This window comes from Rattus norvegicus, chromosome 19 (genome assembly GCF_036323735.1).
Source record: "Rattus norvegicus strain BN/NHsdMcwi chromosome 19, GRCr8, whole genome shotgun sequence".
NCBI classification, from domain to species: Eukaryota; Metazoa; Chordata; class Mammalia; order Rodentia; family Muridae; genus Rattus; species Rattus norvegicus.
The window spans coordinates 54856402-54868701 of NC_086037.1; the positions used below are offsets into that span (position 1 = coordinate 54856402).

The window sequence follows — 12300 nt, forward strand, 5'->3', positions numbered from 1 at the left end:
TGGCCCAGGGTTGGGGTGAGAAACAGCAGAGTCGGGGGTGGGGTATGGGGGTAGGTCCGGGGGAGGGACTTAGTTCTCACTCTCAACCAATAGCACGAAGGCTTCGGGCCCAACGCCCATTGGCTGAAACTATTTCAAGGGTCAGGACTGCACCTGAGCTCATCATCAGAGGACTTGGTGGAGGAGAGCTTATAGGTTTGGCTGCTGGGAGGCTGCTTTGCCTGGACTTGGAAGGTAATCCCTGAGGTTCTCTACACTGTGATGGTGACTGGGATGCTCCTGGCTTTCTTTCTGATAGTCTGACTTTTTCTGCCCAGGGCTGAGATGCTTATCTGACATGGCTTTACTTTAACTGGTATCAATATTCATATCTCTCTCTCTCTCTCTCTCTCTCTCTCTCTCTCTCTCTCTCTCTCTCTCTCATAGATTGAACATAGGTCCTGGCTCTGCTAAGCAAGTGCTTCACTGTCCTAGTTTTACAAGTTTTGAGACATGGCTTTGCCAAGTTGCCCCGGCTGAAGTATGGGGAAGACTTTCTTTGGGGGTCTCTGTGTGGACAGATGGAAACCCACATACTTTGATGAATACTTTCCTGTCACTTATTTTCTCTCTGGTTAACTTAGAGCATAGGGTTAGAGATGCATACTGAAAATCGCACTTACACAAGGCTGCGGAGATGACTCAGCAGGAAAAGCCCTTGTCGCCCAAGTGTGAGGATTAGAATTCGAATCTCCAGGACCCATGTAAAGTCAAATGTGGCAGTGCACATCTGTAACCCCAGAACCCCCAGTGAGATGAGGGGGAGATCCTGCCTCAGACAAGGTGCATGGTGAGGACTGATACCTGAGGTTGCCCTCTGACCTCCACACACTTCTAGTAGGACATCCTAAACCTCACAGGAGCACAAGTACACACTCATGCCAAAGACAAGAGGGAACAACCAGTCCCCCTTGCAGTAGATAACTGTCCAATTACATGCTCCCTGCTAATTTTGGGAAAGGAGCAACTCCTTTATTTCCCATCTCCGCAAGACATTCTTCCTGCCTCCTCCCCCCATTCATAGCCAAACTACCTTACGAGTGAAAGTGTATAAAAGTCTTAGAAAGATGCACACGCGAAGTCACCCCTGCTTAAGTCTAAACCTAGACCCCCCATCTCAGAGCGCATCACCTTAGTCTTTACGGGGATGGTTTGATTTTCCTGTAGGCTTCGAGAGGCATGGACTCCTACGTGATTCAGACGGATGTCGACGACAGCTTGTCCTCAGTTCTGGATGTGCATGTCAATATTGGTGGGAGAAACTCGGTACAAGGAAGAAAGAAAGGCAGGAAGGCCAGATGGGACGTGAGACCCTCTGACATGTCCAATAAGACCTTCAATCCCATCCGAGCCATCGTGGACAACATGAAGGTGCAGCCCAATCCGAACAAGACCGTGATTTCTCTGTCAATTGGTGAGTTTGGGCCCCTTGATGGAAGGCTGGTATTGCCTGCCACCTCCTGCCCTCTTGGGCTGACTGGAAGAGACGAGAGGAGGTGAGACCCGAACGTGGGGATGTAAACTCTTGGTGGACCTTTTGCTTTTCTCTTCCATGGACAGGGGACCCTACTGTGTTTGGGAACCTGCCTACAGACCCTGAAGTTACCCAAGCCATGAAAGATGCCCTGGACTCGGGGAAGTACAATGGCTATGCCCCGTCCATCGGTAAGCTTGCCCAGAGATGAGTGCCTTCTGGGCACTGCTGTAGAACACAGTCTGATCTCAAACTAGCGGTCCTCCTGCCTCAACCTTTCAAGAGCTGGGATTATAGGCATGTGCCTGAGTTTTAATGTGTGTGTTTTTTTTAAAGTTAAATGTATTTATTTGTGTGTGAGTGTACGTGAGAGACAAACACAGAGAGAAACAGAGAGAGAGAGAGAGAGAGAGAGAGAGAGAGAGAGAGAGAGAGAATCAGGCAGACAAACGGACAGCAGACAGACAGACATAGGTGGGGGAAGAAAGAGTGCATGATGTGTAGCCACAGTATATGTGTGTGGCAGTTAAAGGGCAACTGTCTGTGGGGACTGGCTTTCTCTTCCCATCGTGTGTGAGGGCTGAGCCTTGGCAGCAAACACCTTTACCCACCGGGCCACTTCACTTGCTCTCTTTTAAGCTTTTTAAATAAGGTTCCAACCGATAATAATTGTTGATTTCCTGATTTGTGGTTCTGAAGAAGAGCCCAAGATAGAACAGCCCTTTAGATTAGGGAAAGGGTCCTATTCTGGATTCTATTTTTCTTTTTTAAGATTTATTTCATGTATGTGGGTACACTGTAGCTGTCTTCAGACACACCAGAAGAAGGCATTGGATGCCCATTACAGACGGTTGTGAGCCACCATGCGGTAGAGCAATCAGTGCTCTTAACAGCTGAACCATCTCTTCAGCCCTCACTCTGGATTCTTTTTTTTTTTTTTCTTTTTTTTTTTTTTTTCTTTTTTTCGGAGCTGGGGACCGAACCCAGGGCCTTGCGCTTCCTAGGCAAGCGCTCTACCGCTAAGCTAAATCCCCAACCCCTCTCACTCTGGATTCTTAAACTCAGCCACTGTGGTCTGAAAAAATTTTTTTTTCCTGACTTCATCTGCTGTCCAACACCTCCTCCTTAGGTGCTCACACAGAGCTATCCCTCAAACAGTTCTGCCCATCTTTACCTCGAGGGCTAGTCTGGCTGCACTCAGTCCTCTAGGCTTGACATTTATACATTATGCCTCCTGTAATTAGCTCCTTCATTTCCTTATGTTTCAAAGCTCTGTTTTTATTCTGGCCTTGAAGTGTATTGATAACGCCTTCAGAGGGAATGTAGCAAGGAGTGGCTGATACATCGAAGGCAGAAGTTATTCCTGAGAGCAAGATACTTCCCTATTTAGCAAAATTCCGTCTGTCAAAATGTCTCTCCTAAAGATTTTGGCAAAATAATTCCCTGGCTTTGTTATCATGTTGTTTATCTCCCCCTGGGTATTGTACACATTGATCCATTCTTATTGCAGAATTAATTAAAATAAAACAACAACAGCCCAGTTTCATGCTAACATCAGATTCAAAAGCTTTTCCAAGAGGGGTCAGAGAGGCATGGCTTTCAGGTAGATTATATTACGTATCAGAAAATTACTTACATATTAGAAAGTTGCATACAATGACAATCAAATTCAAGACTCAAAATTAGGTAATAAAATATTGTCATGAGGACCAGTAAGATGCCTTACTGGGTAAAATACTTGCTGCCAAGCCTGGTGATCTGAGTTCAATTCCTGGGACCCCCATAGTGGAGGGAGAGAACTGACTCCCCAAAGTTGTCCTCCAGCCACCACATGTGCACGGCCACACAAGACCCAAGTAAATAATTTCATTATCCAAAGTATTAGGAAACTAATCGAGCTTGGAAACTGGAATCAAACCCTTATCTGACAAGGGTTCAAAGGGTCTGAGCATGGCCCATAAAGGAGGGAAGGTGATGTCATCTCTCCGGAATCCCTTCTTCCTCATTAATAAAGTAGGAAATGTTGATCACTTTGCTTTAAAGACCCGTTAGTAAACTGTTGATGGCATTTCAAAAAGTAGATAACAGGATTTAAGGTGTAATTTAAGTCCTTATTTAAAGCAGAATAAAATGTAATTATAGCATTCACGATTTGCTGGGTATTTCTGCTTCTGGTTGTTGTCATACATTTGCACTTTTAATAGAGCAGGAATAGGAAATGAATTCCCCTCACACACGACTGAACTGTACAGAATGGACTAACCCTAAGCAAGGGCAGAGGGTGGCTGGCAGGAAGCTGAGTCAAAGCTCGGGGCACGGCTGTCAATCAAGGGATGAAAACCCCCAGCTTCCTCTCTCCTGTCTTGTCTCAGGCTACCTATCCAGTCGGGAGGAGGTCGCTTCTTACTACCACTGTCATGAGGCTCCTCTGGAAGCTAAGGTGAGCGAGAGTACCACCTCAGAGGCCGCTGAGGGCAAGCACACTCCTTGTTCCTGTCCCACAGGGGGTGATGGTTTGGGGGGAGCTGAGGAAAATCACTGTGTAGCAAGTTGTAGTAAGTTGAGCACTTCTTACACAGTTGGGGTCATTGATCAGTAATTATGATTAATTTCACTATGGTATAAAAGGTGTCTCCTGTGGAGCGCTTACCTAGGAAGCACAAGGCCCTGGGTTCGGTCCCCAGCTCCGAAAAAAAAAGAACCAAAAAAAAAAAAAAAGGTGTCTCCTGGCACAGATATACTATTGTCCTAGAGTCTCAAAGGATCCCCAAGGCCATCCTAGACTTGATTTTCTTCAAAAGATCATTGGGAAACTCTTCACAAATAGTAAATTATTTATTTGAAAGAATTTCTCATTAGGAAGTGTTTATGTATGTGTCTGCCTTCACTCATGTTAGGGCGCTGGGACAGAACATTAGCAGTGGATTGGTGGCAGGGCCAGCCTTGGATGCTGCCTTTCCTTCTTGTTGTCTACCTTATGATCTAAGAGGTGCCTCTCATCTGTGTTCAGAGAAGAGTCAGGCTACCTACCTCTGGTCAAAAGTAAATAAATAACCTGGTGGAAAAGAGTCCAAGGTCAATCGAAGATGTCCCTTGAGAGTTAGCTGAGTCATAGCCGGCTTGTCCTTTTTTTTTTTTTTTGGTTCTTTTTTTCGGAGCTGGGGACCGAACCCAGGGCCTTGCGCTTCCTAGGTAAGCGCTCTACCACTGAGCTAAATCCCCAGCCCCCCGGCTTGTCCTTTTTAAAGTGATTGGCTTAATTTTTTTAAAGTGGCCACCATTTCCAACATTTAGAGGAAGCTGAGAGATGGTTAGAAGAGAGATAGACACACATAGATGGTAGATAGACAGAAGAGAAATGATAAATGCTAGATAGATGGTGGGTGGTAAATAAACAGATAATAGATGATCGGGACATGATAGATAAGATAGATGAGAGATAGATACACGATAAATAGATTGATGATGGATGATAGATAAATAAGTAGATGATAGATAGATAGATAGATAGATAGATAGATAGATAGATAGATAGATAGGCAGATAGACAGACAAGATAGATTTGGTTGGGCTCATCACAATCCTTCCTATTTCTTTGGGACTTATTAAAATAAGTTCCTTAATACTTCCAGCTCACACACATGATGAGCTTTCTCCCAAGCCCACCCTTTCCTCTCTTCACAGGATGTCATTCTGACAAGCGGCTGCAGTCAGGCCATTGAGCTATGTCTAGCTGTGTTGGCCAATCCTGGACAAAACATCCTCATTCCAAGGCCCGGGTTTTCCCTCTATAGGACTTTGGCTGAGTCTATGGGAATTGAGGTCAAGCTCTACAATCTCCTGGTAATTAAAAACACCTTTTAATGCTTATTTTATTGAACATGTACGGGTATCTTTGTCTGCATACAACATATGTGCCTGCCAGATGAGGATTTTTAAGGTCCCTGGAACTGGAGTTATAGATGGTCGTGAGCCATCGTGTGGATGCTGGGAATTGAACCTAGATCCTTTGCAAGAACAGCAAGTACTCTTACCCCCTGAGCCATTACTCCAGGCCTTAATTTTTGACTCAAGTGCTCAGTTACTAACCTGTAAAAAAGGAAATGGTCATTGTGATACAGAGACTGGTCTGCAGATGGGAGGTTGGAGTCAAAGGCAGATTTATTCTTTTAAAAACTTTTTATATTCCTCTATTTTCTGTGTACATTTGTGCATGTGGTTGGGGCAGTGAGTTTAGTGTGTGTATACAGTGGCCCGTGTGTGGAGGTCCAAGACAAATTTCTGCAATCAGTTCTCTCCTCCCACCATGTGGCTGTCAGGGCTGGAACTCAGATCACCAGGCTTGGTGGGCTCTTATTTTGTTCTTTACACTGAATTCTTGGCCTGAATATTCCCTCCAAATTATTCAGAAACATCTTAGTCTCCTGTTTTTCTTTCTCAGCCCGAGAAGTCTTGGGAAATTGACCTAAAACAACTGGAATCTCTGATCGATGAAAAAACAGCGTGTCTTGTTGTCAACAACCCATCCAATCCCTGTGGCTCCGTGTTCAGTAAGCGGCACCTTCAGAAGATTTTGGCAGGTGAGTGAGTGCCAAGGACACCCACACTGGGGGGGGGGGGGGAGGTGAGAACAGCATCCTTTAGCTGCTCAGTGACAGAATGTCCTAGGTCTGGAATAGAGGTGGAGAAAGGCCAGGCTGCCAGGCCAGCACTGCCTCTAGCCCATGATGTGTCCTGGGGTCCTAGGGTTTGCCTAAAAGAAGGGAGAAATGAGAAATACATCCTTAACCCAAAACTGGCAAGCCTTTCATTTTGGCGGATTTTGTGTTTCAGTTTAGAACTCTTCAAATGGCAAATCCGTGTAAATATCCTCAAATCCCTCCTTTTAAGACCACAAACAAGCAAGCAAACACCCCCACCCCCACCCCCACCCCCAACAAAGCGTACTGATAAAATACTCAAGTCCAAAACACCCCGATGCAGTGGTTGAGAACTAGGTCACCCGTGTTTGCCTTTCCCCACTCCCATCTGTGGAAGAGAGTTTGGAATGTGTGGTTAAATGGCACAGCTAGGCTAGACATCCGGGGAGAACATCGGGCGTGCTTAGTTCCCAGTAGCACTTAGTTCCGTGAGTACGGAACGCGGGACCCAGAGGGCTCGGCATGAAGGAAGCGATGACGGAAACCGAACTGAAAATGATTCCAGCATTGTTTTTGTTCTTTCCAGTGGCTGAAAGGCAGTGTGTCCCCATCTTAGCTGACGAGATCTATGGTGACATGGTAAGTCTGGGTTGGGTTATATCATTACAGGAGTCTCAATAGTACATTGTCCTCTGGGTCGAGGAGAGTTGCCTTAATGGAATGGCCAGAAGTATCTGGCTGTTCTGTGCAGATGTTCTCGACAATACACAGCTTAGCTTTTCATGAATTAAGTTATTTAATTCGAAGATCTGGGGAAAAGCAAAAGTTCTTGGGATTTCCTTGAATGTACTCGCCAAGGAGATGGGATATAAAGGTGGATTTCTTGTTTATGACACTTACGGATGTGTATTTTGAGTATCATTGGGGAGAGGGGTCTTGAAAACATAGCTCAGTGGTTGAGTACACAGCCAACTAGGGTGCTCAAATCTAATTCTAATTCCTGGCATCAGAAATTAAAAGAAAAAGTGCACAGGCAGAGGAAGAACAGTTGATAATCATTCTAGACTTCTTTGGGAATCTATAATGTACTGTGAACCTTCTAGTCTCTCCAAAAGTCTGCATTCTGCAACATGGCTGGGCCCAGGGATGTTAGACATTGGATTATCGACCCCTCCTTTTATTCTTAAATCAATAACTCCACCTATTGAAGTTCCATAGTGCAAGCTTCCAGAAGTTGTACACACCATTGGACTAGCGTCCTTGCCCTCATGTCAGGCTTCCATTATTCCAGACCACACACTAAAGTAAATCCTTTGGATAAGTTTCCCTGAACTGTGTGGGGTCCAGCCCGTCATCATCTAAAAAAAGGGATAGGAGGAAGGCAGGGACCCAGAGGAAAGCATTCAAGGACACCTCTCTTCCTCAGGTGTTTTCAGATTGCAAATACGAACCACTGGCCAACCTCAGCACCAATGTTCCCATCCTGTCCTGTGGTGGGCTGGCCAAGCGCTGGCTGGTTCCTGGCTGGAGGTTGGGCTGGATCCTCATTCATGATCGAAGAGACATTTTTGGCAATGAGGTGAGAGCAACATGGTAGGATGGTATGAATAATTTAGTATATGTATTCGGTTTTGAATACTCAGTGTTGCGGAGGGAGGGTCTCCCCCTGCCCCCGACTGTGTTGTTTGCAGTGTCTGGGAATATGACGGATGAAGATATAGATAGATATTCCTCAGCCAAACCTACTTTTCTCATGTTTGGGTCTCTGGGTCTGTGAAGACGGTCCACCTGCCTCCAATTTTGAGGCTATACAAAGGCAAACAACCACAGTAATGATGGCACTATTATTCATGTTTTGTGAACCTATAACACCCTATGAGAAAATTTTACAGTCAAGGGTGCAGAGAAGTTACATCATCTGCCTACAGTCACACACAGGTTTGTGACAGAGAAGGACCTAAGAGGGTCACCAGGCACCATCTTCCCTGAGGTTGAAAGCTCGATAGAGAGGTTAGAATAGAGCCACACAGCACAAGGATGCTTATGAAAGGCTAAATAATTTGTCTCCTGGGGGGTTCTAGATTCGAGACGGGCTGGTGAAACTGAGTCAGCGGATCCTGGGACCATGCACCATAGTCCAGGGTGCTCTGAAGAGCATCCTTCAGCGAACCCCTCAGGAGTTCTATCACGACACGTTAAGCTTCCTCAAGGTAAGGGGCGGTTGGTAGCCTTCCACTCGAGGGCTTTGGGAGCCAGAGAAGGTATCAGCAGAATTAGGAATGGTGGCCCCTTATCTCTTCAGCCCTGTGCCACCGGGGCTTTCAAATCAGAAGGCGACGTCATAGGCAGCTCCCTCCACTTCTTGTAATTCGCTCCGTCCTGCTAAGAACTTCCAAGGGATGGGGTTTTGTTCTTGTTGGCTCTTTGTGCTCTAACACTAAGTCTGGGTTTGTGGCCTTCAATGAAGGTTCTAGCTTCAATCATGTTTTTGTTTCTTTTAAAAAATTGCTTTATTACATAAAACTCTATTTATGAAAGCCAAGTTTTTCTTTCACTTAAAATTTGATCCTTGATTTGTTTGTTTGTTTGTTTCCCTCTGCCTCTTCTTTTAGTCCAATGCGGACCTCTGCTATGGGGCACTGGCTGCCATCCCTGGACTCCAGCCGGTCCGCCCTTCTGGAGCCATGTACCTTATGGTAAGCGTGCGTGCATGCATGCGTACGTGTGTGCGTGCGTATGTATGTATGTATGTATGTATGTATGTATGTATGTATGTATGTATAGATGTGATAAAGCACAGGAGATGGCTTGTCAGGATCGTCATGGGTGGTCGTGCAGGGTCTGCCTCCATCCACAAGAATGAGTTAGGCTCTGGTCCCCATCACTGGAGAAACTGTCTTGTTATGAATTGTCCCAGTACCTCCATTGACCCGTATTCTCCACAGCCTCTTAATAACCTCAGCTCAGTCATTCCTGTCGTGGGCAGATACAGAGGCATGCTTTGTGGTTTGTGACTAACAGACATGTGGTTCCTTCGGAGGTCAGGGACCACATAGGGATTTTTGTCTGTCTGCAGTATCACTAGTGCCCCTTGTGGCCCTGGGATGCTAACTGTCCTGCAATGAGTGGGATAGACCCCACGAAGTGAGAAGTCCTGGTGCCTCTTTTGCAAAAATAGAGAGATGGCATTCTTCTCCCTGTTTTCCCTAACTAACATCCGGGAAGGAGCCCTTCAATAAACCAAAATATGGATATAACCATGTCTTCTTGGTTTTCTCAGTTATGGGCGGCAGAGTTCTCAGATGGTCTCGGGGACTCCCTGCCCCCATTTCTGGCACAGGAAACTGATCGGTATTGCTCCAGTGACACCCTGGCCTTCTCTTTTTATTGTGGGTTCAGGTGGGAATTGAGATGGAGCATTTCCCGGAATTCGAGAACGACGTGGAGTTCACAGAGCGGTTGATTGCGGAGCAGGCTGTCCACTGTCTCCCAGCAACGGTGAGTGCGGGTGTGGGTATCTGCGGACATTCCCAGCAGCCCCTGCAAACCGCAGAGGTCTTCCTGAGATGTGTTTTAGCCCGACGTTTTCTCCCATACCAAGCATCCTCCTTCATCACTATTCGCCCCCTCTCCTCCCCCCTCCTCCCCACATCCCCCCACCCCCCCTCCAAAAAAAGGAAGAAAAGTTGGAAGCACAGTGGGCCGGAGGAAAGTTGTCGATTGTCGATTTCAAGATGAATGAACTCAGTTATCAACTCAGTTCCCTCCAGCGGAGTGAAAGGACGTCCCTTAGTGGAATAGCATTACTGTCTTGCTCACTAGTGGCCTGGCCAGTTTAAGGTGATCCGGTTTGGTTGCCCTGGAGATAACTGGCCATTGTTTTTGCAGTGCTTCGAGTACCCAAATTTCTTCCGAGTGGTCATCACAGTCCCCGAGGTGATGATGCTGGAGGCTTGTAGCCGGATCCAGGAGTTCTGTGAACAGCACTACCACTGTGCTGAAGGCAGCCAGGAGGAGTGTGACAAATAAGCCCTCACCCGTCCTCCTGAAGACATGTCCCACGCAAGGACGGTTGGACTGGACCGCTCCTCCTCAGGGAGCCAAATGTCTCTGATGGGAGAGGAACCTCTAAAGCACCGCATGAAGACTTGAAGATCATTTCTCCTTCCCCCAGTTTCACCCAACGCACGCCTGGAAACCCAGACCCCTCCCTACTCAGTTCTGCTGGAGCCATGAGCTCACTGCCCCCCACCCCCCACTTCCTTATCCTGAGGGTATCAGACCAATTTACCAGAAAGAAGCTGGGCCAAGAAAAGAGAGAGCTCAGGATGAGAGAAGCAGAAGACGGAGGATGCCTCTCCCACCCATTTCCTCGTGCTGACATCCTCTTCAGTCAGGTCGGAAGTCACCTCAGTTGCTGCCTCACTTCAGGCAAACCTCACTCCTCGTGGTACAGCTACACCAGAGAGAAGTCGAGGACTTGTGAATTCAGTTAATTGTATTCTAAACACATCAGGAAACTTGATGTTTAAAGGATCCCTGACAGAATTTTTATTTTTATTTTTTGTAAAGGATTATTTTGCGGTGCAAATAAATACCAGCTTCCTAAACTGATCAACTTCCTAACTGATTAGATAGATCTACTTGTATCAGGTTTTCCTAAAATAGGAGGACACCTCACTGAAGGAGAAAGAAGGGACCGGAGGCCTCTCTAGAGACTTTGCTGTGTACAGGACAGCATCTTCCTCCTTGTCTTCTCGTAGAATCATATATAGCCACTTTTGCTATCATGTGAATATTGATTTATTGATATTTGTAATATTAACTTTTCATATATTTTCTAAGAAACATTTATATTATAAGGCCTTTTATTTTGTCAAGGGCATAAATTATTTTTTCTTTATTTTTGAAATAAAAATTTATCAAATATGCTTCTCTGTGATGTGTTCTCTGGGGCGGGGTTAGGTCCAGTCTTTTACCCACGAGGTCTCTGCATTAGTTACTTCTTCTCATTGGTGTAACAGAGCACCTGACATGAGGAAGGGTTCATTCTGGTTCACAGTTTCAGGGCGTGCAGTCCATCATGGAAGGGAGGCACAGAGAGGGATGCTTGCCATGCTCAGCTCAATGTCTCCTTTTTATTCATTCCAGGGCCCCAGCCCATGGCATGGTGCTGCCTACAGTTAGGGTGGATGTTTTCACCTCAGTTCACACTCTATAAAATCCCTCATAGCCATACGCTTCTCTCCTGGGTTATTCTAGACCGCGTTAACCACGAATACCAACCATCCTGGTCTCATTTCTTTCTTTGTAGGTGTACTGATTTTAGAAGGTCCTATGAAATATGTGTATGTTTATATGTGTATGCATATGTGTATGTTTATACGTGCGTATATGTACGTGCTACAAGCTGCTGCCTTTCTTCCCCGGCATTGTCTGGTTGTTGACAACTCACTGTCTCAGAGAGAAGGCAGGGCAAAGTCTCAAATGAGGAGTCCATAGCCTGTGTTTCCCTTTAGACACAGATGTGTGTCAGAATAGAATGGGAACAGTGGGATCTGGGACAAACGCTGTGGTTCCTAATCTCCCCTCTGGGAGAGGAAGTCAGGTGTCCTTGGTTCACCCTTCCCCTTGGGTCTTCTGCATGCCTGGGAGAAAGGGTGAGGGTACAGCCTGGAATGAGTGGGACCTGGTCTTACTGGGAACAAGTGCTGCTTACCACAGGGGCTGGAGAAGAGAAAAACCTTCAGGAGGCTCTTTTAGGTGAAGGCCTTCCCTGTGGCAATTTTTAACAAAGCAGCTCTCTGAGATGAAACTTGCTTATTCGTATTGCTTTACTGGGGGTGGGGGTGGACCCTTTATTCAGGTGAACCAGGGATTAAATACCTCTTGGGTGAAAGGCGTGAGAAGACCCAGGAAAGGAAGGTCATTGGCAAGAGGCTCAAGGCTCTCTAGATACCTCATTAACATGGTTATGCCCACGGGTGTCTCTCAGTTGGGTGTCATGGTTACACATTCCTGAGATGGGTGGGGAAAGGCTCCACTCCCCCTGGTCTCAAATCTCTGAGATCCCCAGGGTTTGAGCTGACTCACCCTTACCAATTCTTATGCCTGTCTGGTAGCTGCATCGTCCCATACACCCTGAAA

At 46.3% G+C, this 12300-nt stretch overlaps 1 protein-coding gene across 1 annotated transcript; it reads left to right on the forward strand.

Moving 5' to 3' along the window:
- The first annotated feature begins 202 nt into the window (after positions 1–202).
- On the forward strand, positions 203–10767 carry Tat (tyrosine aminotransferase). Its single transcript, NM_012668.2, has 12 exons — positions 203–234; positions 1207–1453; positions 1600–1704; positions 3886–3953; positions 5198–5356; positions 5955–6093; positions 6740–6792; positions 7580–7732; positions 8235–8363; positions 8766–8849; positions 9553–9651; positions 10042–10767. The coding sequence occupies exons 2-12, from the start codon at positions 1219–1221 to the stop codon at positions 10180–10182; spliced, it is 1365 nt and encodes a 454-aa protein (NP_036800.1). The 5' UTR covers positions 203–234; positions 1207–1218; the 3' UTR covers positions 10183–10767.
- Positions 10768–12300: the final 1533 nt, after the last annotated feature.

What these genes read in the sequence shown, in the direction of transcription:
- Tat (NM_012668.2), top strand. Translation starts at nt 1,219, where the DNA reads ATGGACTCCTACGTGATTCAGACGGATGTCGACGACAGCTTGTCCTCA. An exon ending in AGGCTCCTCTGGAAGCTAAG is followed by an intron (nt 3,954 to 5,197) that starts GTGAGCGAGAGT and finishes CTCTCTTCACAG; the next exon opens with GATGTCATTCTGACAAGCGG. An exon ending in TCCACTGTCTCCCAGCAACG is followed by an intron (nt 9,652 to 10,041) that starts GTGAGTGCGGGT and finishes TTGTTTTTGCAG; the next exon opens with TGCTTCGAGTACCCAAATTT.